Source organism: Balaenoptera physalus (genome assembly GCF_965194825.1).
Source record: "Balaenoptera physalus genome assembly, chromosome: 19".
Classification (NCBI taxonomy): domain Eukaryota; kingdom Metazoa; phylum Chordata; class Mammalia; order Artiodactyla; family Balaenopteridae; genus Balaenoptera; species Balaenoptera physalus.
In genome coordinates this window covers 5,902,207-5,929,436 of record NC_138900.1, presented here as the reverse complement: position 1 = coordinate 5,929,436, position 27,230 = coordinate 5,902,207, and the positions used below count along the sequence as shown (strand labels likewise).

The following is a 27,230-nucleotide window of genomic DNA, read 5'->3' as shown; positions in this document are numbered from 1 at the left end:
ACAAACCAGGAGAATGTATTCATGGTCATGTTATAGACTAATGATTGTATTTCCTAACATAAAAAGAGCTTGTCCAGGGGCTTTCCTGGTGGCGCGGTGGTTGAGAATCTGCCTGCCAACGCAGGGGACACGGGTTCGAGCCCTGGTCTAGGAAGATTCCACATGCTACGGAGCAACTAGGCCCGTGAGCCACAACTACTGAGCCTGCGCATCTGGAGCCTGTGCTCTGCAACAAAAGAGGCCGCGACAGTGAGAGGCCCACGCACCACGATGAAGAGTGGCCCCCGCTCGCCGCAACTAGAGAAAGCCCTCGCACAGAAACGAAGACCCAACACAGCCAAAAATAAATAAATGAATTTCAAAAAAAAGAACTTGTCCAAATCCTTAAGAAAAGAAATATAGGCTAGGGCTTCCCTGGTGGCGCAGTGGTTGAGAATCTGCCTGCCAATGCAGGGGACATGGGTTCGAGCCCTGGTCTGGGAAGATCCCACATGCCACGGAGCAACTGGGCCCGTGAGCCACAACTACTGAGCCTGCGCGTCTGGAGCCTGTGCTCCGCAACAAGAGAGGCCGCGACAGTGAGAGGCCCGCGCACCGCGATGAAGAGTGGTCCCCACTTGCCGCAACTAGAGAAAGCCCTCGCACAGAAACGAAGACCCAACACAGCCATAAATAAATAAATAAATAAATAAAAGAACGTGAATTTCTTTAAAAAAAAAAGAAATATAGGCTAATAATGATGGAAACAGATATGAATAGTCAGTTCACTGAATGGCAGAACAGATTAGAATGGAAAATATTAATCATCATGAAACCTATTTAAAAATGCTCACTTTCATGCCTAAAAAGAGAAATTCTAGTTAAAACTACGATGGGGTACATTTTTCATTGTTAAGAATGGAAAGATCAAAATCAGTGCTAACGCAACCTGCTGTTGAGGTTGGAGTGAAGCAGAGACTCTCATCACATTGCAGGAGACAGTGATGCAAATTGGCACAATTTCCTGGAGAGCCATTTGGCCATATCTATCAACACTAGTAATGCACGTGCCCTCTGAGGAATTCAACTTCATACAGACATTTTAGCAGACAGGCATACCTTGGAGATAGTTCAGGTTCAGTTCTGGACCACCACAATAAAGCGAAATAAAGTGAGTCACACAGTTTTTTTTTTTTTTTTTTTGGTTTCCCAGTGCATATATAAAAGTTATGTTTACACTATGTAATCTGGTAAGTGTGCAATAGCATTATGTCTAAAAGAAAAAGAGAAAAACAACCCAATGTACACACCTTAATTCACAAATACTTTACTGGTAAAACATGCTAACCATCATTTGAGCCTTCAGAGAGTTGTAATTTTTGCAATAGTAACATCAAAGATCACTATCACAGATCATCGTAAAAAATAAAATGAAAAAGTTTGAAATACTGCGAGAAATACCAAAATGTGACACAGAGACATGAAGTGAGCAAATGCTGCTGGAAAAATGGTGCTGATAAACTTGCTCGACGCGGGGCTGCCACAAACCTTCAGTGTGTTTAAAAAAAAAAAAGGTTCAGTATGAGTGAAGCGCAATAAAGCGAAGCGCAATAAAACGAGGAATGCCTGTATATAACGAGAGAATACATCCGTAAGTGCTCTCCAAAAACCAGCACATTAACATAACAAAGGACACTTTTATGGCTCTCATCACTAAGGAAATGTCGAAGTTTTTAGGAGTTCTCTGTCAAGCTCAACACCTCTGGGCTCCCAACATCAGTGTAAAAAGTACAGAGAAAGGGTATTTTTCAGAATATGCAATGCTGTTTACTCCTAGAACTATATATACACAAGTATTTAATTGGTCCCCTTCCAACGCGGGACAACTCCAAGACTTTTTAGGAAGGTTGCCTAATGTTTTCCCTGCCTGTACGGAATGGAAGTTCCTTGAAAATGGCGGCCTCCTTATCATAATCCTTATGGGCGCGGCCATGTCGTCCTCCTGACACAGTCCCTGAAAGAAACTGAACCGCGGAGTAGAGAGACGACGTGACACGCCATGATAACTATTGGCAGGCAGTGGCTTCAAAGGTTCTAGTGAGCATGCGCACAGTTCAAACCCTGCCTTCCAAGTCCTGACCGGAATCCCAAATCGCAAGGGGCCCAGAGCGGCCATTTCGCTTATGTTGTCAACTGTTCTAAGCCGTGAACCGCCTGCGAGATGCTGAGGTGATGTGCAGTATTAGCAATGCGGAATCTGTGGGGTCAATGAGGGGAGATCGGCTTGGCGTGAGTGATGGGGGCCTGTGGAATGAGTGATGCCGGGTGCGCGGAGTGAGTGGTGGGGGTCCATGGGGTGAGCGATGGGGTTCTTAGTGGTGGAGGCTATGGGGTAAGCGGGGTTTTCTAATTTAAGTTGAATGCTTGGCTCGCTGATTTTCACTCTTTCTTTGCCTAATTTCTGTATGTATGTAAGTATTTTTGTTACGTGAATTCCAAGTGTACTTTAATGCAGATCTTACATTGTTGGCCTGGGCATCTTGCTCATGTGACAGTGAACGTGCGTCTCAGGAGGGCCTTGGTATGGTACCGGGAGCCATTTGGGGAAGTGATCCACAGCTTTGGGGGGGTGGCGTAGGAGGCAGTGATTGGGAGCAGGAGCTTCAGGGATTGGAGGGCTTTGAGGGTCACATTGTAGCACACGCAAGGGGGGCAGTGATTGAGGATCTATGAAATCAGTAAAGTGGGGTGCTACGGCTAGCATATGGGAACCAGTGGATGGGAGACCTAGGGGTCAGTGATGGAGGTTTGCGAGGGTGACTGCATTGCTCTTTGAGCAGTGGGTGTTGGGGTCCTTTGGGAATGGTTGAGTAGGTAGGTCCGTGTTGGTCTCCTCCGGTCCCTGTGGACATGGTAAGGGTCAGTGATTGGCTGTTGAGCAGATCAATGATAGTTTCCTACTGGGGTGCATTATTTGGAACCCTATGTTGATGGTTATTTGGGGGGTCCTGTGGAAGTCACACTCCCTTTGGAAACATTTCTTGGCAATCAGGGCAGTAATGATTTCAGAAGCCTGGCCGTGGGTGACTGGGAGGCATTTCATGACCTTCTTCGGTCTACTCACTGGGGATTTCTAGAGGTCAGTGTGGTCAACGACTATATTTTGGTTGGGGCGGGGAGGGAGAAATGGAGAGGCAAGAAATGGTAGGTGATTGGGAGTCCTGGTGCATGTCTGCAGGCTTTCCAGGTGAAGGTGGAGTTCCAAATATTAAATTTGAGTTTTGTTTTTGTCAGAAAAATGCTGAGCTGTCTATATTATGGATGGGCACTGAAAAGGCCAGAATGTCGGATTAGGCACTCCAGACACAGACAGCTTGAAGCCTCAGCTCTCTGAAGGCAACAGGAAATGTAAATGGCACTTCTGGAAATTGACCACGTACAGGACCACATGGGATAGTGGCAACTGTGTGCAGTTTAAAGTGAGGCGGACCTGGGTCTCACTCCGTTCTTCCCTTTGCAGACTGAGTGACCTTGTAACAGCACTGTTTCCTCATCCACAAAATGGGTATAATAATGACCATAATATTTAGCTGACAGGGTTGCATGAAAATTAAACAAGGTACCTGACACCTGACTCTGCAACTTGCTGATTTTTTTTCAGTGTTTCCCATATGCCAGGCAGGTGTTGAGGGCTTGACAAGCCTCATCTCATGTAAGCTCCCCGATGCCTACAATAAATACCTTCCTTCTCATTTTGGAAACTGCAACTAAAGTACTATCTTCGTCTTCTCACGGTTAAAAGGTGTCAGAGCTGCAATGAAAGCTTCATTAAGTTTAGCCCAAACCTCTTCATCTTTTCTCATTTTTTACCCCAACAGCTAGACTTTTCCGAGTTTTGTCTACCCTCATCTCGAACACAGTGACTTTCACCTAATGGCCTTCAGAAATTCATGTGGAGTGAATATTAGATGAGAACTATGTGGTCGTTGTCTTTCCAGGACTTCTGGTGTCCCTGCAGAGCCCCTGGGTCAGGCCACATCACTGAGGCTGCAGGATCTCCCTTCACAGCCCCAGCCTGACTCTTCCCAGCAGCTCTGATTGGAGCCTTCTGATGCCCACCCAGCTCCAGGCTCCTGGAAAGAGTGGAGCTGTCAGCAAAAGGGACCAAGAACTGAAGCCCAGAAAGGACATGCTTGTTGATGTGAATTTACCGCAGAGGCCCCAGGTCTTGGGTCCAGAGGAGCGGGATGGATCACGTGAGGTAAGCAGGAGCCCCACGGGGACAGTTCTCCAGAACTTGAGGGCAGGCACGGGAAGCAGCATATTGGACTCCCTGTGTCTGAGACAATCTGGATTCTCCTGCATAGAGCAGAGCACAGGTGGCCGATGTTTCCTCATTCATGGGCATCGTGTGTTACAGAGGAAACTGAACTGGCTGAAGAAGGATGTGTAGTAGAAGAGGGCTGGTCCTGGGGCAAAAGGAAGAAGCAAAAGTACATCCAGCCACAGGCGGGGAAACGCTGATTCCTTCCTTCTCAGCACAGGCGAAGATCCTGCATCTTCCATCCGCCGCTGGGTCTTCGCATGGTCTCAGCTGGTCCCCACCTGACTCCTCACCCGAGACTGCCTGGTTTCCCCTTTGTCCTCATAGTTTACAGTCATTGGATACTAGAGCAAGAACTGGCAAAATTTTAAGGACCATGTTGTTTTTCCTACTTTAAAAGGTGAATAAAAGTGCCGGAGAATAATGTTTCCAAATTGCCCACAGATATTAATATTTGATATTTTGGAATGAGAAAGCAGGGTTCTTCGGTATACTCAGGATTTCCTGAAATTCCAAGTTATTCTGTGTATTTCATGACACTTTATTTGCATGTTTTTAAAATAATAATGACCCACTCCGAAGACCTCATTTTAACTTTGTTACCTCTTGAAATACCTTGTTTCTCCAAATACAGGCACATTCTGAGGTCCTGGGGGTTAGGACTTAAGCATATGTATTTCGGGTCGGGGCACACAATTCAGCCCATAGCAGTGACACTGTTGTAGAAAAATGTCTTTCATTTTGTACTAAAGTTGGCTGAATTGTTAAGAGCATTTGCAAAAGCACGTTCCGTTACGTGTTAAGATACATGATACTTATTAGCCTTGTTCCTTTTTTAACACTGAAGATATTTTGTTCGCTTGCCCTGATTCTGTTTTGCTGAGATTTTCGAGCAGTTTCTCTGCTCACGTTAGAATGTTCTCCAACAACATTCACGTCATCTTGGCTTTGCAGCCTTCCCTCTACTCTGGCCAATACTGTGTTGTTAGTTTTTTTTTTTTTGGTTCTTTTTTTGTTTTTGTTTTAAATAACTCTGCTAATTTAATCAAAAGAGATATGTCATTGTTGCTTTAATTTGTATTTTTTTTACAAGCAGGATAATTTTTTTCCCCAAAGTTTTATTGGTCAATGATGTTTCTTTTGTGATTTACTTTTCTTGTCCTTTGACAATTTATATTTTAGTTTGTCTTAGCCTCTGGACTTTCAAAGATGTATTATATATTAATAACCCATTTTTCTTTGCATATCTCTGTAAATTTCTTTTGCCACTGTTTCCCTTGGAAGTAGTTTTTGGTTTTATTTGCACATGGTTTGTTTTGCTGGGCTTGTAAATAAAACAGCTGTCACCATTGTCTTTTCTTCTGAAATCCACCTCCTGAGAGGCAATCAATTTTTACCTTTTTAACTAAATGTTTCGGTACTTACTTCCTAATCCTTTAATGACACCCTAATATAGCTCCGCCTCAGATTCCCAGGTTTATGTTTGGCCCTCTGTCATATACTCCCACCTGCAGCACTCACATGCATGCTTTTCACGCTTACCTTTCCAAGAGGTGGGTTAAATTTTGATTAGCTCAGTATTCCCTGAAATCAATTTACTTCTCCTGTGTGTCTCTCTCTACATAGAACACTTCACTTCTGACACTTATGGTCACCAAATGTGCAGGGATTTTTCCCACGCCAAGCAATTCTCTGTGACACCGGCTGGGTGTCCTCCAATTCAGTTCAATTCTGACACTGTCTACCTGGAGACAGTGTCAGATCCCATACGTTAAGAGCTCAGTTCTTCAAGAGTCCCCCCACCCCCTTTCAAATGCCAATGGCACGTCCACCTGTGCTTCTCACCTATCGGCTATAAGTCAGAGGTTCTCACAACTCCCTCCTTGGGTTCAATTAATTTACTAGGGCGGCTCACACAACTCAGGAAACCAGTTTACTCGCTGGATTACCAGTTTATTACAAAGGATAATTAAAAGACACAAATCAACAGCCAGATAAAGAGATATATAGGATGAGGTCTGGAACAAAGGAGCCACAATTTGTCACGCGGCCCAGCAGTGAGGCCAGGTAAGAATCATGGGATTAGAGATGTATGCAATGTAGCCAATATTCAATTAATAAGTCACTCAGTTTATTGTACACAATTAGCACACAACACAGGTTCGTCAAAGTAGGGAGAAAAGGGGTGGGGAGTAAGGAGTCGCTTGGCCCAGTGCTCTCATTATAAGGAGTCTGTCAGTAGGATGTAATGGTTACACCCCAGGGGATCTTGTCTCGCTCAGTTGCTCCTTCTGTTCCAGTAAAGTCGGTCCTTATCTACTCTTAATTTATCACTCTGAGACGCTCCCAGCCCTATACCGGCTGTTTCACAACAACTAATGCGGAAGTTCACATTGGCCACTGTGACTCCATTTTGCACTACTTAACATAGCTTAAATCCTATGAATTTCACACAGAGGAGTAGGAATCATAACATAAAAGAAGTCACATCACTGGGAAGCCATATATATCATGGTGAAAAAAATCATTAAAAACACACCCTTGTATGTAAGTGCCCATTCACCAATGATGACTAATTCTCATTGAGCTGGGGTATGTTATTACAGGGCTCCGTGTCATTTGAGGACGTGACCATAGACTTCAGCAGGGAGGAGTGGCAGCAACTGGACCCTGCCCAGAGACGCCTGTACCAGGACGTGATGCTGGAGATCTACAGCCACCTCTTCTCCGTGGGTGAGCACATCTGACCTGGGACTCTTGGACAGGCCTCCTTGAGGAGATGCCCTTCCTTCTTGTGGCATGCAGTGGGACGTCTTTAGAATGTAATCAGTTTGCCCTTGGCTTGTCCCAAACTGTTGATTCCTTTTGGGCATCTTTGAGTGTTACTTTGTTCCTAGTGAAAGGTGTTGACTTTTCTGATGTGCCAATAGAGCTTCATTGAATGGCCTCTAAAGCCCAAGACCATGTCCGAATGCAATATCCTTTCTTATTCACAGGGTATCACATTCCCAACCCAGAGATCATTTTCAGGATGGAAAAAGGAAAGGAGCAATGGATGGGGGAGGCTGAACTCCCACGTCAGAGGTATCATGGTGAGTGACTGTCAAGTCGTGAAGATCTGAGGGGCCATTATTCAACCTACCACACTTATCCATTCCCCCAGTGGTGGACACAGGTTACCTCCTACTCCTAGTTTCTAAGGCTAATGCCGCCAAACATTATTTTGTAAATGTCCCGTAGGGGCCAACATAAGAATTTCTGAGGTGAATAGTCAGGAGTGGGATTGCCTCATCACTGGATATGCCTACACTGAATTTAGCTAAGTAAACCATGTGGCTCTTCAGGTGGGCTTCACCATCCACACTGTCATGTGGGAATGCACAAGGATTTGCATTTGTACATCTTGCTTGCCAGCATTTAATATTTATCAAATTCCTCATTTATGGCCTGTGTTATGATAGAGCTGCTTCATATTTTAATCTCATTTTTCTAATAACAGAGTGTTTCATGTTACCTGACTGGATTTTCCATCTGTATACTGCTTTTGTCATCTTGTTTTATCCCTTTGTGGAGTTTTCTGAAAGCCTTTTTCTTTCCTTTTTATTTGCCCCCTGAATTCATCAGTTTTTTTCCTGTGCTGGATCTTTCTTCTTTACCCCTAATTGCGGTGCCTCCAGCTTGGGCCTCTGTACTTCCCTCTGGTCATCCCTTCATAGAGGAATTACTTTAAATTCCTTAAATCCCTTTAAAGGGCCCTTCTATTCTCAACACTTAGGCCTAAAAATTTTTTTCTGATGATCCCTTTATCAACCCCTCCAGGCCCCATGCCTAAACTGTGTTCTCTTATTTAGCTACATGGTGGACAGTTCCCGTGGGATGACTCACTTCCTTATTTTGGGGAGCTCAGAAATTGGAATCATTACACAAATCAGAAATTCTTCTCACCATATACATTTTTTAGATTCTTCTGTTTCTTGGCTCTTCCATCTCAGTCTTCTAACTCATTTTCTTATTTTAGAAATTCTACCCCTTTTTCTTTTTTCTTTTTTTTTGGCCACGCCACTCGGCTTGTGGGATCTTAGTTGCCTGACCAGGTATCGAACCCACACCCTCGGCAGTGAAAGTGCAGAGTCCTAACCACTGGACCGCCAGAGAATTTCCATTTTTTCTTTTTTTTTTTTTTTTAAGGTATTTTTAAAAATTTATTTATTTTATTTATTTTTGGCTGCGGTGGGTCTTTGTTGCTGTGTGCGGGCTTTCTCTAGTTGCGGTGAGCAGGGGCTACTCTTCGTTGCGGTGCATGGGCTTCTTATTGTGGTGGCTTCTCCTGTTGCAGAGCACGGGCTCTAGGCGCCCGAGCTTCAGGAGTTGTGGCTTACGGGCTCTGGAGTGCAGGCTCAGTAGTTGTGGCGCACGGGCTTAGTTGTTCCGTGGCATGTGGGATCCTCCTGGACCAAGGCTCGAACCCATGTCCCCTGCATTGGCAGGCAGATTCTTAACCACTGCACCACCAGGGAAGCCCCATTTTTTCTTTTTGAAAGTACAATTTAATTGACCCTTTTCGTTAATTCCACGGGTATCACCATAAACCAGCTCCCTATTTTCTCATGCTTGGGTTATTTTGTTCCTAATGGGATTTGTGGATTCCCGGTCATCATGAGTTCGGTCAAGATGCCATTGACAGATTTTATTACCCCAAAGATTGGTATTTTGTTTCTTTTTTCTCAAATTTTAATAAAATATATATATATATATATATATATATATATATATATACACACACATATACATACACATACATACACACACACACATACACACTAAAAGTGATTATAAAGAGCATTCTCATTTTTTAAAAATAGTGATAGATGACTGAGGTTTGGGGACAGGACAAGGGTCTGGGATACAGTTTATCCAAGTGATGGAAAGAGAAAAGAAAACAAGATGTGACGGTCTTATCATACTCAGTATTTATATCTCTGGTAGGATAAAGTAATAATAAAATTTAGCCACTTTTTTTTTTTTAAAGAATCTGTTGTTACGTTCTTACTAGCGAATAGGATGATCAGTGACTCCCATTCTTAGGAAAAAATGGCATATTAAGTAAAGCTGAAAGTTATAACAAAGAGACCAAGGACCAGTATAATTTCCAGAATAATTTCCCTCCTATAAAACACTTCTAAAAGGCAGGTCAGCAGGAAGCCTTACGTTTGTATTCATTCGGGTGTTGAAGTTTTTCTCTTGTCATTGCAGTACCATCTTTTATGATGCTGTCGCTCTGTGGGACTGAATGCACTGCACCCAAAGCCAGGTTCTATTAGGCAGAAAAGGGGTGGAGGGTATTGAGAAGCTGTGATTTATTACCCTGGCCAGAAGTGGTGCATAATGTTGTATGCACATTCCATCAGCAAAAACAGTGTCTGTCACATCTCACTGCAAAGGAAATTGTGAGCTGTTACGTGGCTTGGCTGCCCTGTACCTGGCCACGGTTAACCTCTGTGGAAGAAGGGTGAAACAGATTCTAGGGGACAGCTTGCTTGTCCAGTCTTCCAGTGTACCCTTCTTAGGATATGCATATTCCTAAGTTCAAGAAGACAAACTTCAGTTTCATGGAGAGTTGCGAGTTTGGGTATAGGTATTCTTTCAGTGCTTGGCTATGTCAGGATTGATACTTTTTTTAAAATTTACTTATTTATTTATTTTTGGCTGTGTTGGGTCTTCCTTTCTGTGAGGGCTTTCTTCTCTAGTTGCGGCAAGCGGGGGCCACTCTTCATCGCGGTGCGCAGGCCTCTCACTATCGCGGTCTCTCTTGTTGCAGAGCACAGGCTCCAGACGCGCAGGCTCAGTAGTTGTGGCTCACGGGCCTAGTTGCTCCATGGCATTTGAGATCTTCCCAGACCAGGGCTCGAACCCGTGTCCCCTGCATTAGCAGGCAGATTCTCAACCACTGCACCACCAGGGAAGCCCCTAGGATTGATACTTTAATAGTATTTCAGAGGAATATCTAGGGCTGATGGATTTTGTATTGTTTCTCACGAGTGGGAGTAAGCTGGGAGATTAGTTACAATTTAGATCTGAAAGCTAATGAAGACCTATACAGATGGTCCCTGACTTATGATGGTTTGACTTATGAATTTCTCAACAATGTTGCAAAAGCCATACATGTTCAGTAGAAACCATACTTTGAATTGTGAAATTTGATCTTTTCCCAGGATAGTGATATGCAGTACCTTACTCTTGTGATGCTGGGCAGCAGCTCCCAGTCAGCCATGTGATCACGAGGGGAAACAACCAGTACACTTACAACCTTTCTGTACCCAGATAACCACTCTGTTTTTCACTTTCAGTATAGTATTCAAGTAATTGCATGAGATATTCAACGCTTTATTTTAAAACAGGCCTTGTGTTAGATGGTTTTGCTCAACTGTAGGCTAACGTAAGTGTTCTGAGCACATTTAAAGTAGGCTGGACTAAGCTACGACGTTCAGTAGGTTAGGTGTATTCAATGCATTCTCAACTTAACAATATTTTTAACTTCTGATGGGTTTATCAAGATACAACCCCACTGTAAGTCGAAGAGGCTCTGTATTCTGAGCCCCCTCCTTCAACCTTTGGCTATCCATAGATGCTGCCCTATGACACACTTGCCTCTTTTATCCTGTAGTCATCCCACTAGGTCTGGGTATCAAGACCGCCTACATGAGTGGAGCCAGTTTGCCCTTGTTCAAATCTAACTTTCCCCAAGGCTGAGCAAAGTGATTTTGGCTAATTACTTAACCATTGTGTGTTTCCTTTTCTTCATGTGGAAATCCGGGATAATAAGTAGTTAGCTCCTGGGGTTGTTGCGAGGATTGAATGAGCTTATGTGTACACATCACGTAGAACATTGCCTGGCGAGTGCTAAGTGCTATACAGATAAGTGCTTGACATAAAATAAGGGCTGTGCAACTGTTTTCTCTCATGATCACCATCAGGACCACCACTGGTATATGACCCAGCAATTTCCCTGTGCGCAATCTCAATCAGCTCCACGTGACTTTTCCTCTATCCTTTGCTAACTGTTCACTGTATCTATTTCATCTTTTTCTCCTTCTAGAAGGGGAGTTTGGGCTTGAAACCCCACAATGGGAAATTTCTGAAACAGCTTCATTTCACAATGAGATGTTGGGTGAAGTCACAAGAGATGGCTCATGGTGTTTCATTTTTAAAAAGCTGTGGGAAGAAGCTGACCAAACAAAGAGAGACCAGAAAAATCAAAGTAAACCTTCACATCAGGGGGCTTTCCTCAACAAGAAAAAATTGAACACAGAGAGGGACTGTGATTATAAGGACCCTGGGAAAATCATCCACACGAGGCCCCACCTTGTTCCTTCACAAAAGAGACCTCATAAACATTGCTCTTTTGCAAAAAGGTTGAAACCTAACCTAGAAGTAAATCATCAAAGTCAAAGCAACACCACAGAACACCCTGATGAGATGGTTGAATCTGGTCAGCTATTCACCCATAGCTCTTCCAGTGCCAGCTGCAAAAATACTCATACAGGAGAGAACTTCTGTGAAGGTAATTCATGTACAAAAGTCTTCAGCCGTAAACAGTCACTCACACAACATCAAGTTCACACTCAGGAAAAACCAGATAAGTGCACTGAATGTGGGAGGGACTTTACCCAGAAGTCACACCTCCTTGAGCAACAGAGATTCCATAGCGTAGAAAACCTCCAGGAATGTGGTAAATGCGGAAGAGCCTTCACCCCACAACCAAAACTCGGTGTATATGTGACAGATCATAGAGGTAACATACCGTATATATGTAAGGAATGTGGAAAAGTCTTTGTTCAGAGGCCAGAACTGGTTACACACCAGAAAGCTCACACTAGAAAGAAACCCCATAAATGCCATGAATGCGGAAAAGCCTTTTTCCAGATGTTATCTCTCTTCAGACATCAAAGAACTCATACTAGAGAAAAACTCTACGAATGCACTGAATGTGGGAAGGGCTTCTCCCAGAATTCAACCCTCAGTATACATCAGAAAATTCATACCGGCGAGCGACAGTACGTATGCAGCGAATGTGGGAAGGCCTTCACCCAGAAGTCAACACTCAGCTTGCACCAGAGGATCCATTCAGGGGAGAAGTCTTATGTCTGTATTGAATGTGGCCAGGCCTTTATCCAGAAGGCACACCTGATTGTACATCAGAGAAGTCACACGGGAGAGAAACCTTATCAGTGCCACAACTGTGGGAAATCCTTCATTTCCAAGTCACAACTTGATATACATCATCGAATCCATACTGGGGAGAAACCTTATGAATGTAGTGACTGTGGGAAAACCTTCACCCAAAAGTCGCACCTCAACATACACCAGAAAATTCACACTGGAGAAAGACACCACGTGTGCAGTGAATGTGGAAAGGCCTTCAACCAGAAGTCAATACTCAGCATGCATCAGCGAATTCACACCGGAGAGAAGCCTTACAAATGCAGTGACTGTGGGAAAGCCTTTACTTCCAAGTCACAATTCAGAGAGCATCAGCGGATCCACACTGGAGAGAAACCCTACGTATGCACTGCATGTGGGAAGGCTTTCAATGGTAGGTCAAATTTCCATAAACATCAGATGACTCACAGTAGAGAGAGAACTTTTGCCTGTTACAAGTGTGGACACACCTTCACCCAGAAATCAGAGCTGATTACACATCAGAGAACTCATATCGGAGAGAAACCTTACGAATGCTGTGACTGTGGAAAATCCTTCAGTAGGAAACCACAACTCAAAGTGCATCAACGAATCCACACGGGAGAGAGACCTTATGTGTGTTCCAAGTGTGGGAAGACCTTCAACAACAGATCAAATTTTAATAAACACCAAACAACTCATACCAGAGACAAATCTTACAAAAGCAGTTATTCTGTGCAAGGCTTTACTCAGAAGTCAATTCCTAATATGCATTATACGTAAATGAAATAAACTCTGAATTTCTTGAAGAAAAAAATCTTATGAGTCAGATTTAATCATATATTATAGAATTCATGCTTCAGAAAAACTCTAGGGATGCACTGCATGTCACCAAGTTACACATTTTATGTGAAGGAAATTATTCGGGAAAGAACTTTTAAGAATGAGTGGAAATGTCCATATTTGTACTAGCCTCATTAAAAGTTATAAAATTCACTTGGGGAAGAAACCCTGACTAATGCATTGAGAAGTTTCTGTAGAATATGGTATAAGACAGAATCTTTAGGTCAGCATATCTGTTTATATACACACATACACATACCCTCAATTCTGTAGTATTTGCTATAGAATTCACTGCAGAACAGGAGGTGTCAATAAATTACATATTTTTTAAAAGAACCTAATATATACACAGATGAATGTATATTTTTTGGTAAATGCATAAATGTGATTCTAGTCTTCACAGTGTCATTTTTCTCTTTCATGATTAGTTCAGCTCTACCCTCCTCTTTCCACCTCCACCATCTATGGTGAACCTTTTGGTCTATGGACTCTTTTGTATTTTTATACACGCTCCTAATCATTTACGCCAAGAGTCAGCAAACTGGCCATCAGCCAAATCTGGTTGGCCACCTGTGTTTTTTAAATAAATTTTTATTGGAACACAGCCATGTTCATTTGTTTATGTATTGTCTGTGGCTGCTTTTGTGCTCCAGTGGAAGAGCTGAGTAGTCATGGCAAAGGCTATATGGCCTGCAAGCTGAAAGTATTTACTCTCCAGCCCTTACAGAAGAAGTCTGCCAACACTTGTTATCCACACACACTCATTACTATGCTCATAAGCATACACTTATATAGGTACTCTTCCCTTTGTTTTATAAATATCAGACCATATCATATACACGTGTGCACTTGAATTTTCACGCTACAATACAGCTGTTCAGTGACTACATTAGTATTCTATCAGTATGTGGACATGCTGTAATTTATTCAACCATCCTCACATTTTTTATTATTCATTCTTTCCCCCACCTTTTTTGCTACAAGAAAGCAGCAGAATAGCATAATCTGTAAATGGACAGGCCCAGGAGTCAGGTTTCTGTACTTGCTTCTACATCAATCAGGCAAGATATTTAACTCATCTGTCCTGGTTTTCAAAAGCAAGATGACAGTAGTGCTACCCCACGAGTCCTTGTGAGAAATAAATGGGTAAATAAGCCTTAACTTTTAACTGCGTGGAGAGGACCAGACCTTGGTGAATTTGAGTAGGGCCCTGTGTGACCGAATGAATGGAAATGAAAGGATGGGGGTTAGGGATGGCAGAGAGGAGAAGCAAGTAAAATAAAGCCTCCTTTAATATGAAACCAGGTGCGATGGGTGGGAAGGCTGCCCTGCAGCCCTGGTCTCAGGGATTCTGTTCCAGCCTCTAGATCCCCTCAGCCTGGCACTGGGGCTCCTGCGGCTGAGAGGCTGATGTCCACAGTGAGGCTGGTGTAGAGGGGCTGCAGCTCCTTGGAGAGCAGCCTGCATCCCAGCGAGCTCATGCCATCGTGCCGCCACTTGCGACGGATCCGGGCCAGAAGGCCAGGACTAGGAGGAGGGGCAGGAGGGGCAGGCCGTGTGAGCCGAGGGCTCGGGAACAGGCCCAGGACTGGCTACCCCCGCCCCCAACCCTGACTCACCTCTGGGGGCTCTGCTTTTGGCTGCAGTCCTGCCCCTCCAGCATACGGTAGCAGCCAAAGAGCAGATGGGGCCGTAAGAGGAGCATCCCACTGAGTTTCAGCCTTACAGGGGAGAGGGCAGGGAGGCCAGATGCCTGTCTCCTCTGATAGAGTCCCCACGCCACACCCGGCCCCTCAGGCCAGAGTGGCTTGCGTCTCCTGCAATCCGACATAGCTCGTGTCCCCTCTCAGTCTAGGGCAGCCTGTGTCCGCCACACCATGGAGGGACCTGCTGCCCCCTGTGCTAGGCTGCCTAGAGCAGGGCCCCCTACCTGGAAGTGACGTCATCATCCTCCCGATCCCAGCCCCAGTATGTGTTGGGGAAGCCATTGATCCTGACGTAGTGAAGGCGGCGCAGGGCAAACAGCCCTCCAAGGTAGCCCCGGGTAGGGCAGCCTGCAGAGGCAGGGAGAGTTGGAAGCACAGAGAATTTCAGGGAACGGTCCCTGGCCCTTTCCTGGCCAGGATCACAAGGTTGACTTCTGGGTTAGCCCTTCTCCACTCACCCCCATGGGAACCTCTCCCCTGACCCCTAGGATGTCTCCATGCCTGATTCTGGGGCAGCCCTTCCCCTGACCCTTGAGATGGCCCCTCACGTGACCCCGGGAGATCACCTCCCTGAATCATCTGACAGGCCATTCTTGTGACCCCATTAAGGGTCCCTCCTTTTATAAGTTCTCCTTCTCTGACCTCTGGTGCAACCTCTCTGCCTACTGCTTTACTAAGTGCATCCTGATTCCCCCACTGATAGCCAATCTCACTCCCATTTGACACCCACACCCAGGAGGAAGGTTCTTCACCATCTACAAGGCCTTTCCCCAGGCCCCATCATCCTCTGCACCATCAGCACCAGGGATCAGGGCCCGGACTACACAGAGAGGCGGGGCAAGGCCCAGGGAACTGGCGGCCTGGCCCAGAGTCTCCCACAGGAGGTCCCCTCCCTCCACCTATGTGTACTTGAACCTGTCAATGGCCACAGACACGTGGGCAGGGACGATGTCACAGATGTAGAGGTTGCGGTCATCCTTGGGGAGCAGGTTCACATCGTGGAAGAGACACAGTCCCGGTCCTCCTCCTGCACGGCCTCCCAGAACCCCACGCTGTGACGCTTGCCCCGGTTGAAGGCGGTGTTGTTCACCTGGGGTGGATGGAGATGCTCGGCGCTGCCCTCACCGCAGGCAGTGGTGTCCCCGCCACCTGCCAGGCCTGTCCTCTCTCACCTTGTCGAGTGCCATTCTCCTGCCTGGAACCCCTTCTTATTCCCACTGTGGAGATGGAAAACCCAGACTTGTCCAGGAAGGTGCAGTTCAAAGGTGACCTCCCCTGAGAAACTTTTCTTGGATCCCCACCCCCATCCTGGTCAGAGTCAGTATCTTTAGCCTCTCAGCTCTCCCTCCTCGGCCATCTTCAAGGTTCTCAAGGATCATCACCTTCCAGAGGCCATCAGAGGGAGGCAGAGGTCAGGAGTGATTGGGGACCACCTGTGTCTCTGTTTCTACTCCTACTAGATAAAGACTAGGTCTGATGCCCAGGATAGGGTTTGCCTCTCCTCCTCCTCTTCTTCCTTCTTCATCATCATTTAGGCTAGGCGCAGCTCAGGAAGGGCCCTGAGTACCTGGCCTGCTCTGTTCCAGGCCTTCCGCCCAGTGATGCTAGGGACCCAGATGCAAATCCTACCAAACCCCTCTCTCAACAAGCACCCGACCCGCAACTTCCCTGGTGGCGCAGTGGTTGAGAATCTGCCTGCCAACGCAGGGGACACGGGTTTGAGTCCTGGTCCGGGAAGATCCCACACACCGCGGAGCAACTAAGCCCGTGCGCCACAACTACTGAGCCTGCGCTCTAGAGCCCATGTGCCACAACTACTGAAGTCCACGCGCCTAGAGCCCGTGCTCCGCAGCAAGAGAAGCCACCGCAATGAGAAGCCCATGCACCGCAACGAAGAGTAGCCCCCGCTTGCCGCAACTAGAGAAATCCCGCGCGCAGCAACGAAGACCCAGCGCAGCCAAAAATAAATAAATTAATAAATTTAAAAAAAAAAAGAAAGAAAAAGCAGCCAACCCAAAGAGATGCTGAAACAGAGACAGCCACAACCCAAGGTGACAGGGCCTCTGACAAAGTAAGGGACCAGGGGCGTGGGAGCCCAGAGGTGGCTTTTTAATCCAAGGCAGGGGAGAAGGGATCCTGTGCACTTCCTGGGGGAAGTACATCCAAGTGGCTACCTGGAGGAGGGACAGGAGTCAGTGTGGCGGGGTAGGAGGAGTGAGGGACGGAAGGTCTTCAGGAAGGAGAGAGAGCGTGTGCAAACACCCGGCAGAAAAAGTTATTTCTCCAGCAAAGGTGGGGACCTGCCCGAGGTGCAGGGGTGAGAGATGAGGCTGGAAAGTCATCAGGGGCCAGGTCACACACACCAGGCTGAGGGACTCAATCTTCACCCTGTAATTGACAAGCAGCTGCAGACAGTCATCCGCCCTCTCCAGAAGCCCCCGACACCAACTCAGTCTTTCCCCTTGGAAACTAAGCTAACGTGTTACCACTGCTGCCCCAGGGGAGTGACATAAGGAACCACAACACTGCCCTGCACTCTTTTCACAGCTCTTCCTAAGCACCAAGCCCTGTCCTGAATGCTTTACACGTATGAAATCATCTAGTTCCTCCAACAGCTGCTCTTATTATCCCCTGAACAGAGGAAGCCCAGAAAGGTTAAGACACCTACTCAAGGTCACACAACTAAGCAAGTGGCACAGGAGTCACGAGGGCAGGCTGGCTTTCACATCCTCTTTTTTTTTCACTGAAGCCCAGTTTAAGACGAACTTTTTTTTTTTTTTTTTAACTAACTTCTCACTCAATATGTGAGGGGTGTGGAGATCCGCTTAAATACTTAAAGAAACTTTCATAGCGAGGGGCTAAAACACAGCAACACCTGAATGTATACTAATTTTGGGGTAGAAAACCAAGCACAGCAGAATACCACTTAAGCCAGGGCCCCTCAGCCTCGGCACTACTGTTATTCGGGGCCCGGGTGATTCTTCGCTGTGGGAGGCTATCCTGTGCAGAGTATGTTTACCAGCATCCCTGGCCGCTGCCTGCCTGACACCAGTCACACCCTTCCCCTCGCACCCCAGTCGCGGCAACCAAAAATGTCTCCACACATTGCCAAATGTTCTCTTGGGGATAAACTCACATCCAACTGAGAACTGCCTTAGATTATCTGTAGGTTGCCTGAGATTTTGAAATTCCCAACTCACGGCTTGCTTTAAAAGAAAACTTAGGCCTAGCCCCCCAGAAAAGGCAGCCATGCCTGGTTATGAGACTTAAATGACACGAAAATTATAAAAGTTTATGGTTTAGTCAATAAACACTTTGCTGTTAACTCATTTATTTTCACACACACTCTGTGAGGCAGGTACTATGATCAGCACCCCCATTTTACACACGAGGAACTTGAGATGGTGCAAGGGAAGTGCAGAGCACCGGTGTCTGGCACATGCTAACTCCTTATTAAGTGCCCCCCACGCCCCATGCCCTGGTTAGCAGCACCTGTTATCTCTGGGCTCCTGCAGCCCCTGACATCTGGAACCTCCACATCAAGCTGTGCCATCCTTATCTCCCCAACCAGGCCTGGTACACCTGTGTCCCAGAGAATAGGACCTGGCACACAGAAAGCCTCAGGAAATGATTAACAATGAATGAACCTGATGACCAGGCTTCAACAAATAGGTTCAGACACCCAAATATCTCCCATCACTACCCTCTCAAGGGCTTCACGGGAGTAGACACAGAAGGATCTCAGAATATAACATGCAAGAGAGGCGGCAATTAGGGGACTGAGGGCTTGGACCTGGGGATCAGGGCTCCGGTTGACTCTTGGGAAGGTGCTCCGTTTTTTGGTTTGGGGGGACTTGTTCCCCGGGGAACCCTCCGTCTTACGGGTCTCACCTGCCCTCCATCCCGAGCTCTGCCTTCAACTCCACCAGGCAGGAGGCGTGAGCACTGGCCCCTGACCCAGGTGCGCGCATATCTGCTCACCGCGTTTATGCCCCGAACCCGCGTAGAGAACCGCAAACCACTACCTTTCGGCTCCGCGCAAGCATAACGCCCCCAGCCCGCACGGCGGCGGTCCTCAGCCGGGGCGCACACCCGCTCTCCCGTCAGTGGGGGCGCGCGCAAGAACCCAAACTGTATCCCGATCCTTGGAATCGGTCCACCGCCCTCTCTACCTCTCCCTTTCGCACCCCTATCCCCTTCGTACCCCGCCCTGACGCCTCTCCACCCCCACCACAAACTCTACCATGCTCCCACAAGAGCAGAAAATCTGAAAAACATCCATCTTTGAAATAAACCACACCGCGCAACGCAGAGCATCACCCAAATCACACACCTCACCAGCTCCTGCGCAGGCGCACTCGGAAATCGAACCGCACTGGCATGGACCACTCTGGGAGCCGTAGGCGGGAGCGAAAGACACCACCGCGAGGATCGCCGGGAGTTGTAGGCCCAGCTTGTCTGAGAGCCATAAGCGCTCCAGGCCGAACCGCCGCACGGGCACCTGGGAGTCATTCGCGGGTTGACCCAAAGCCTTCTGGGAGTCGTAGTTATTTTACCTGCTTCCGCGTTTTCTCTGAGCCTGGACCGTCCGGCGCGGGTTCTACTCAGGTGAGTTCCTCCTGCCTCGGCGGGTCGATCTCGGCCCTTGGTCGCGCTGCAGTGGAGAAGTTAACGGTCTCCATATTTTTCTCCCACGCATTCCCCTCCGTGATCCCCCCAAAGCCGGTCTCCCGGCGGCCCTCCACGCGGGAGTGCCCTAAGCCGCTGGTGTCCCTGCTGACCCGCTTTGTACTCTGCCGGCCGGATCTCACTCCTTGTTCCCACCGCCCAAGCTGGGTGCGGTGCGAGCGCACCCTCTTCTGTCCCGACTACAACCTTAGAGTGGTCAGGGCTGGCCTTCGGTGAGGGTCAGACGGCCGTGGAAGCCCAGAGGAGGCGCCAGACCCAGCCCAGAGTTCTGGAAAGACTTCCAGAGCAAAGGACCTCAAATCTTACCATGCCCAAAAGAAATTCCAGATTCTTTGCCCTAAACTTACTCCTCTTACGATATTTCCCCATTCTTCCCTAACCCCCACCACCTCTTTACTAAATGGTCCCGCTACCCTTACAAGTGCTCAAGTCAAAACAAAAGTTGGAGTTGTCGTGAGTCCTCTGTTTCATCCACTGCCGTCCCCCAAAACTTGGCAGAGTCCCATCTACTCTTGTCTCCGGAAGCGGTCCAGAATCTGACCACTTCTCTCCAATTCCACTGTCCCCACTCTGCTCCGAGCTACCACTGCTGCTTACCTGGATCACTGCAGGAGCCTCCCCACTGGTCTGCCCATGTCTGTCCTTGCCACTCTCCACCCCTCTATTCACACGCAGCCCAAGGAATCCTGTTAAAATAGAAATTAGATCCTGTGACTACCCAGCTTAAAACCATCCAACGGTTCCTATTTCACTCAGAATAAAGTCCAAGATCCTCACCCTGCCAACCTCCAAGCCCCCGACCCTCTCCAGTCTTGAACCACCAACACACCTTCCAGCCAAGAGAACAGACAGGACCTGCCCTTTCAGGTCCTTTGCATTTGGTATTAACGCTATCCGGAAAATTCTTACCACCTTGATCTGATGCCTAACTCCTTCTCTTCCTTCTGGCCTCAGCTCAGAGGATAGTTCCCTCATATTACTGTTTATATCTGAAAAGTATTTCGGGTCGGCTCCTCCACTAGAACTTAGTGCCTGCAACCTTTCCTGTTTTGCTTCCTGCTGTGTCCCCAGTGCCTAACCAGTTGGGCACTTTGGAGGCACTGAGTGGGTATTTGTTGAACGAATGAATGAAAGCTTAAGCTGAGACTTGAAGGTGCCAGGCCTGCACAGTGCTGGGGGAAAAGTGTTCCAGACAATGGGTTTACTCTGAGCACTATCTAGGCAGCCCGCCAGGAGGCAACGACCCCGCAATCCGGAATCCACGTGTAACCCGCTTCCCCTCTCCACCCATCCAGGAGAAGCCGACCCCTCCCGCCTCGCCAGGAGCCCGCGATGCCCACCCCGCAGTGCGCCTCCTGCCGCAAGGCGCGAGCCGCCCTCCGCCGTCCGCGCTCGGGCCAGGCGCTGTGCGGCACCTGCTTCTGCGCCGCCTTCGAGGCCGAGGTGCTGCACACGGTGGTCGCGGGCCGCCTGCTGCCGCCCGGCGCCGTGGTGGCCGTGGGCGCCTCGGGCGGCAAGGACTCCACTGTGCTGGCGCACGTGCTGCGCGAGCTGGCCCCGCGCCTCGCCATCTCGCTGCACCTCGTGGCCGTGGACGAGGGCATCGGCGGCTACCGGGACGCGGCGCTGGCGGCCGTGCGGCGGCAGGCAGCGCGCTGGGAGCTCCCGCTCACCGTCGTGGCCTACGCAGAGCTCTTCGGGGGCTGGACGATGGACGCCGTGGCCCGCAGCACGGCCGGCTCCGGCCGCAGCCGCTCCTGTTGCACCTTCTGCGGGGTGCTGCGCCGCCGGGCGCTAGAGGAAGGGGCGCGCCGCGTGGGAGCCACGCACGTCGTGACGGGTGAGCGCAGGCGCGGCACAGAGGGGCGCGGTGGGAGGAACGGGCGCATGCGCGGACGATGGGCGGACACTGTAAGGCCACTGAGGCGCGTGCCCCAGAGGTCGTAAAGGAGACTGCGCACATCCTAATTGGAGACTAAACAGGGAGGAGGAGGTGTGCATGCACACTTAAGGTTCATAGTATGTGCGTGTCCTTAGGATGGGCATGGTAAGCTTTTGAGTCACTGCCATTATCTTTGTACACACACGCTGGCAAACAGAGGGGTGATAGGGTACTCTCTAGGGGCTAGGGCTGTGGTTCTCTGCACTTTATTAATAACATTCTTTGTGTCCCTTGTCACAAAAGGAGGGGTATGAAGGGGCATCTCCCATGAGAAGCCATCTATAGTCCGAACGCAACTGTGTCCTTTTCTCTATTCGCTTCTCTTTGATAACACTTTCTCTGTACCAATCATTACTTAAACAATTGTTGACCATTTATTGTGTGCCAGATGCAAGCTATATAGCCTAGAACAAACTACCTAACCTTGGTTTCCTCTTTTATATAATGGGGATATTAATACTATCTAGGTCCTAGAGTTACTGGGAATTAGATGAATTATGGGAATTACGTATGAAGCACTTAGACAAGACACTGAGAAACAGTAAACATAAATGTTTGCCGTTATGATGATGCACAAGACAGTCTCTGCTCCTGTCCGTTTCTCACATACGTAATTATAACCTGATCATAATTATTTCCTGTGCCACTAAGGAAAATGACACAGGAGGACCTAGTGAAGGGAGAAACGTGGGGATTAAAGAAGCGTTTCCTGAGTGAGCGGAGACCTGAAGCCGAGTGGGTAACTAGGTGAAGAACGAAAAGGGGGTGGGGAGAGGTTCTGAGCAGAGGAAACAGCTTATGCAAAGACCCTGAGGAGGAAAAGTATGGCCGACTTGAGAAGCCCTAAGACCAGTGTTTTATTACAGACTCAAGTATAAGATGACAAGTTGCAGAGTAAGTAGAGATTTAGCTTCAAATTTATGGCGACTGTTCTGTAAATATGCACTTACTTTCTCCCTGGTCCTTCTAAATACCATAATCTGCATTCCCAGAGGCACTTGTGTCAACAGCCCACTTGAGCATCTCCATCAAATGCCATTTTGATGTCTGTGTAGTCTGAAGTACACTTTTCACTAAGACTGAAATTATATCTGTAGCGTAAAGCAGTTTTACTCACTACCTGAAAGGGCACCGAGCACAGAGCCTGGTTTGCAATACGAGGGGGGCAAATGAGGGCACGCCAAGTTCCTCCACGGGAGCCTGGTGTGTTCCCCTCTCCTTTCTCGCGGGGTCCACCCGCAGCCTCCCCCCGGCCGCCCCCCGGTACCGCGGGGTCTCCTCCCGCGGACCCGCCGGCCCCCGCGCCCCCTCCTCACGGGCTCCCGTCTCTCCCCCAGGACACAACGCCGACGACATGGCGGAGACGGTGCTCATGAACTTCCTGCGCGGCGACGCGGGCCGGCTGGCGCGGGGCGGAGGCCTGGGCTCTCCGGGCGAGGGGGGCGCCCTGCCGCGCTGCCGCCCGCTGCAGCTGGCCTCGCAGAAGGAGGTGGTGCTGTACGCGCACTTCCGCCGCCTGGACTACTTCTCCGAGGAGTGCGTGTACGCGCCCGAGGCCTTCCGCGGCCACGCGCGCGAGCTGCTCAAGCTGCTGGAGGCGGCGCGGCCGTCGGCGGTGCTGGACCTCGTGCACTCGGCCGAGCGCCTGGCGCTGGCCCCGGCCGCGCGGCCCCCGCCGCCCGGCGCCTGCTCCCGCTGCGGGGCGCTGGCCAGCCGCGCGCTCTGCCAGGCCTGCGCCCTCCTGGACGGCCTGAACCGCGGCCGGCCCCGCCTGGCCATCGGCAAGGGCCGCCGGGGGCTGGACGAGGAGGGGCCGCCGGGTCGCCGCGGGGAGCCGCAGCCGTCCGGACCCCCGGCTTCGGAGCCCATCCCCGGCTTCTAGAGACTCCGGTTCTCCGCTGGGATCCGACGACGTGGGAGTGCGGGGCCGCCTGTAAATGACACTGTGAAGGAACCCGAGTTACCTTAGCCTGGGCTTCGGTGTGAGGTTGGAAAGGGGTCGGAACCCCTTACTTGTGATCTTGCAGAAGCTGGGGCTCTGGGCTCCTGGGGCTGCGGAGGTCTCCTGGGTGTGTGGGGGACTCCTGGGCCTCAGAGAGGAGAGAACTAAACAACTTTCCATTCCTGAGCGAGTGGGAATTAGGGGGCTCCTTGCCTGTACCTCTGTGGGGTTCTGGGCGTGCTCAGATAGTCCTGCCCTTCTTGAGCGCCTACTGTGTGCCTGATGTTTCATGTTTGCCTGCAGTGGGATAAGCAAAACCATGTAACTTGATGGGCACGTCAGTTCCAGCAATCGTGATGCTTCTGTGTGAGCGCTGTACACAGGGCAGGCGCTGGGTCGTCTCATTTCATCCCCAGCATGATTTCATTGGCTGTAGCCTTGTTACTGAGTCCAAGCTCGCTCTGCTTCCTGCACCACAGGCCAATAAATCGGAGAGGAAGTGTTGAGGCAAGGAAACGACTTTATTCGGAAAGCCGGCAGACCAAGAAGATTGCGGACTGAAGTCTCAAAATAAGCATCTTATGGGGTTTGGTTGCCAGTTTCTTTTACTGCACAGAGAGGGCGAGGAGATGAGGAAGTAAAGTGAAAAGGCCATAAGTTTTGTAAATATCACCTGGAATAGCCAGCCTCGGGGAGGGGATGTGTTAATTTCTTCTTTCTCGTATCCATCCACAGGTGGACAGGGTCCGGATGTTTCCCTGAACAAAGGCATTTTGGTTTAACCTTCAGGCAGAGGGGCAGGGTTCCCCGAGGCAGGCCATTATGTATAGATAGTATCCTTTTAGTGAACAAAAGCAGCGGAAAGCAAAGGTTAAAGTAAAAGAAACAGATCCAACATGTAGTCAGATTTGACTCTTCCCTGTTACAACCTGAGGCCAACTAGCCTGAGGTCACCTTGCTGGAGCCCCAACTAGGGGCTTTCACCCAGGTCTGCCTGGGGCTCCTCAAGACAGTGGATTTAGTCCTTACCCCCAATCTCTGTGTGATGGGTGGGGAGCCGCTGGGTGAGCTCCCCAGACCTCAGATTCTAGAGGCAAAGCTGGGTGAGCCTGGGTCAGTGACTTAACCTCTCTGGTCTTCCATTTCCTCCACTGAAAATGGAATCAAAGCCTCCTAGCAAAGAGCACTGTTGTGAGTATTTGATAAAGCGCTCAATAAATGGTGTCCGACTTGGTTGTTCGTATTAAAGTTTGGCCACCAGGGGGCTCTGGGTTGCAGGGTTGCTTCCCTCCCAGTCCAGACAGGTGTGAGGCTCAGAAACTTCCTGCCTGACCCCTGGGGAGACTTGGTGTCCTCAGTCCCACCTCCGAGCGTTGCTGGGCTGGTCCCTTGTCAGGAGTGCCCTCCTTGCCCATCTTCTGGCTCACATCCTCCAGGGACCACCCAGAAGCCTCCCTGATTCCTCCCATCTAGGTGAGGATGTCTCCTTCCCAGAACCAGCCGCCATGAAGTGGATCTGAATCCACCTGAGCATCTTGCGGTGGAGAAGGTGCAAGGATGCAGAGCTTCTGCATCTTCACGACCATAAGATGTGTGTTGGGGGGAGGGTGACTCAGAGACACCCCTTGCCAGTTGTTGGGTGCCCTACCCCCTCAGGATTCCCTTGTGCCCAGATTCCAGGGTCCCCAGGATATAGATGTCAGGTGTCTGGGTCAACACTGGGGAGGGACAGAGAGAACCAGAGCTCAGAAAAGTCTGACACTAGGATGAACCTCATGCCATCTCCCAGTGTCCTGCTTGCCCCCATCCTGGCACCTCTGTTGCTCACAGAGCAATCATAGGTGGAGGTCCTCATAGAGATGGAAAAGGCCCAAGGTCCTTGATCCTCCCTTGCAGCTTTTGACCTGGTCTGTGGGCATAGGAGGATCGTGGTCTATGTTGGCCCCTTCCGTAAATCAGAAGATGTAGACTCTTTTAGAGTAAACCTAGAAATTTCAGGATGAGAGAAGGTCAGAGCATGAAGAAGCACTTTGTCGTACACAGTGTCCCCAATCTTTATACCTGCAGCTCCTACCCTTTGTGCTTCTCCAAGTTGTACCCCAAAGTGGAGACCAAGGACCCTGCATAGAGTCACGTGTTGCAGACCACTTACCCCTATACACTCGCAGCCAGGGAAGTGGCAGCAGCTTGGGCTTAGACGGGGCAAGTCTGGGATGCCTGACGCCACCAGATCAGTTCCTTCTATCTGGAGATAAAGGGCAGCTTCAGAAGCAGCAGTCATCCAGAGACTCTTTCTGGATTGGGCTGCCTCCACTCCTCCCTCTTTCAGGAGCTCCCCTTCTCCCCAGTGATGACCAGGGAAGTGAAGGCTGAGCTCTTCTCATCCCAGGTCTGATGATAACCTGTCAAGGTGGTTCCTTCCATCCCACTCGCCACTCATGTTGCCTCCCCCAAGTGTCCATCTCCATCCCCTTCAGAAAATGGATGGACTGTGGTCTCTCGCTGCTCTCCTCGAATTCTCTCAGAGCAGGGGAGTGTGGGGGGCACAGGACCTACCTGAAACGGAATCTTCTCAATCCTGGCTCTTAGCCCAGGCCTGATCACACAAGAAGCTTCAAGAAGGGATGGCTGACCTCAAACTCATCTGCAAGGGGCTCCTTCTGGTCAGAGGCTGAAACTGAGAACTGGGGTGCTGGGTCCAGACCCAGAATTGGGTGTGATGTTTGCAGGTTTCTGGTGTCAATTTCAGTTCAGAAAGCCACTGGATTTGTATGTGGCTCTCCGTCCGTTCTCAGGTTTCCCATGAGCCCTGCACTCGCACTTTCAGAATGAGTTCGAACTTCTGTACAATTCCTCCAGCCTCAGAGAGTCTCCCCTCTTTATGGTATCTATCGAAGCTTCCTCTCCTTACCCCACTACTACTTTTTCCTGACCTTGTCTGGCTTCCCCTGCACTTCATGATAACTCTCTCCATGCTGTGGTCCACTGAGACCACAAGATATTTTCCCCAATCTGAATATTTACTATTCATGGAGAATAAAGGAAAACTTAGAATTTATTTCTGTGACCCATCAGCTAAACCAGACTTCTGATACTTCATTCCTTTATTTGAGCTGAATCAGGACGTGGCAGAGCGCCAGGCATAGAAAATGATCATAAACCATGTTCTCTGTCATCCAGAGTTCCATGACAGTATGAGAAAGGGATTAAAAACAAGCGCAAACTATCACCCTACTGGAAAGTGAGGGGAGAAAGGGGAGGAATCCGACACAGGGAAGATTTTCTGCAGGGGGTGAGGGTAGAGTCAGCCCCGAGGGGCAAGGAACTGTGAGAAATGCATTGTGTCTCTGAAGCTAAGTCCCCTCTTCCCTAGGATGAGGAGGCTTTCAGGGGAGACTGAGGAGGAGTTGGCTGTCCCCTGATGAGCACCTCTGTCCTGAGGGACAGAATGTCACCACTCCCGTTCCCCCAGCCCTCTTTCCTCTGCAATTGAGACAGGTCAGGGATCTGCCCCCAGGGGGCACTCCAACCACCCTGCCAGACCCCGGGGAGGTCCTAGCTGAAGGGTTGACGCTGTCCATGGTTCTGGATCATAGCTGGGCACTGAGTTCAGGAAAACCCCAACTC

At 49.1% G+C, this 27,230-nt stretch overlaps 4 protein-coding genes across 15 annotated transcripts in view; 2 read left to right on the top strand and 2 right to left on the bottom strand.

Moving 5' to 3' along the window:
* Nucleotides 1–23,111, bottom strand: part of LOC309648588 (myeloid cell surface antigen CD33-like) — a 43,524-nt gene extending 20,413 nt beyond the window's left edge. For 2 of the 3 annotated variants that reach the window (XM_082437349.1, XM_082437350.1), the window contains exons 1-3: nucleotides 22,978–23,111; nucleotides 20,317–20,405; nucleotides 19,587–19,684 (exon numbers count right to left, since the gene is read on the bottom strand). The gene's annotated coding sequence lies outside the window, so the exon portion shown is untranslated. Of the gene's footprint in view, nucleotides 1–19,363; nucleotides 19,391–19,586; nucleotides 19,685–20,316; nucleotides 20,406–22,977 lie in introns of those variants that run through there. The other variant, XM_082437348.1, reaches the window with a different exon arrangement.
* Nucleotides 1,778–14,485, top strand: ZNF175 (zinc finger protein 175). 10 transcript variants are annotated; one of them, XM_082437334.1, is made up of 5 exons: nucleotides 1,778–2,208; nucleotides 3,978–4,240; nucleotides 6,910–7,036; nucleotides 7,300–7,395; nucleotides 11,400–14,485. In XM_082437334.1, the coding sequence occupies exons 2-5, from the start codon at nucleotides 4,091–4,093 to the stop codon at nucleotides 13,262–13,264; spliced, it is 2,238 nt and encodes a 745-aa protein (XP_082293460.1). In that variant the 5' UTR covers nucleotides 1,778–2,208; nucleotides 3,978–4,090; the 3' UTR covers nucleotides 13,265–14,485. The 10 variants fall into 10 exon arrangements, with proteins under 10 accessions (XP_082293460.1, XP_082293463.1, XP_082293462.1 ...); XM_082437337.1 differs by having other exon boundaries at nucleotides 3,858–4,240; XM_082437336.1 differs by lacking the exon at nucleotides 1,778–2,208 and adding an exon at nucleotides 3,258–3,387.
* Nucleotides 14,599–15,245, bottom strand: LOC309648592 (beta-1,4-galactosyltransferase 3-like). The gene is made up of 2 exons (XM_082437356.1): nucleotides 14,944–15,245; nucleotides 14,599–14,851 (listed from the first exon to the last, which is right to left on the bottom strand). Exons 1-2 carry the CDS (start codon nucleotides 15,153–15,155, stop codon nucleotides 14,698–14,700), a joined length of 366 nt encoding a protein of 121 aa, XP_082293482.1. The 5' UTR covers nucleotides 15,156–15,245; the 3' UTR covers nucleotides 14,599–14,697.
* On the top strand, nucleotides 16,586–24,836 carry LOC309648586 (cytoplasmic tRNA 2-thiolation protein 1-like). Its single transcript, XM_082437346.1, is given in 4 exon segments — nucleotides 16,586–19,605; nucleotides 19,607–19,638; nucleotides 21,015–21,559; nucleotides 22,999–24,836. Coding segments are annotated over 4 exon segments (1,317 nt in total). The 5' UTR covers nucleotides 16,586–19,410; the 3' UTR covers nucleotides 23,544–24,836.
* The last annotated feature ends 2,394 nt before the right edge of the window (nucleotides 24,837–27,230 follow it).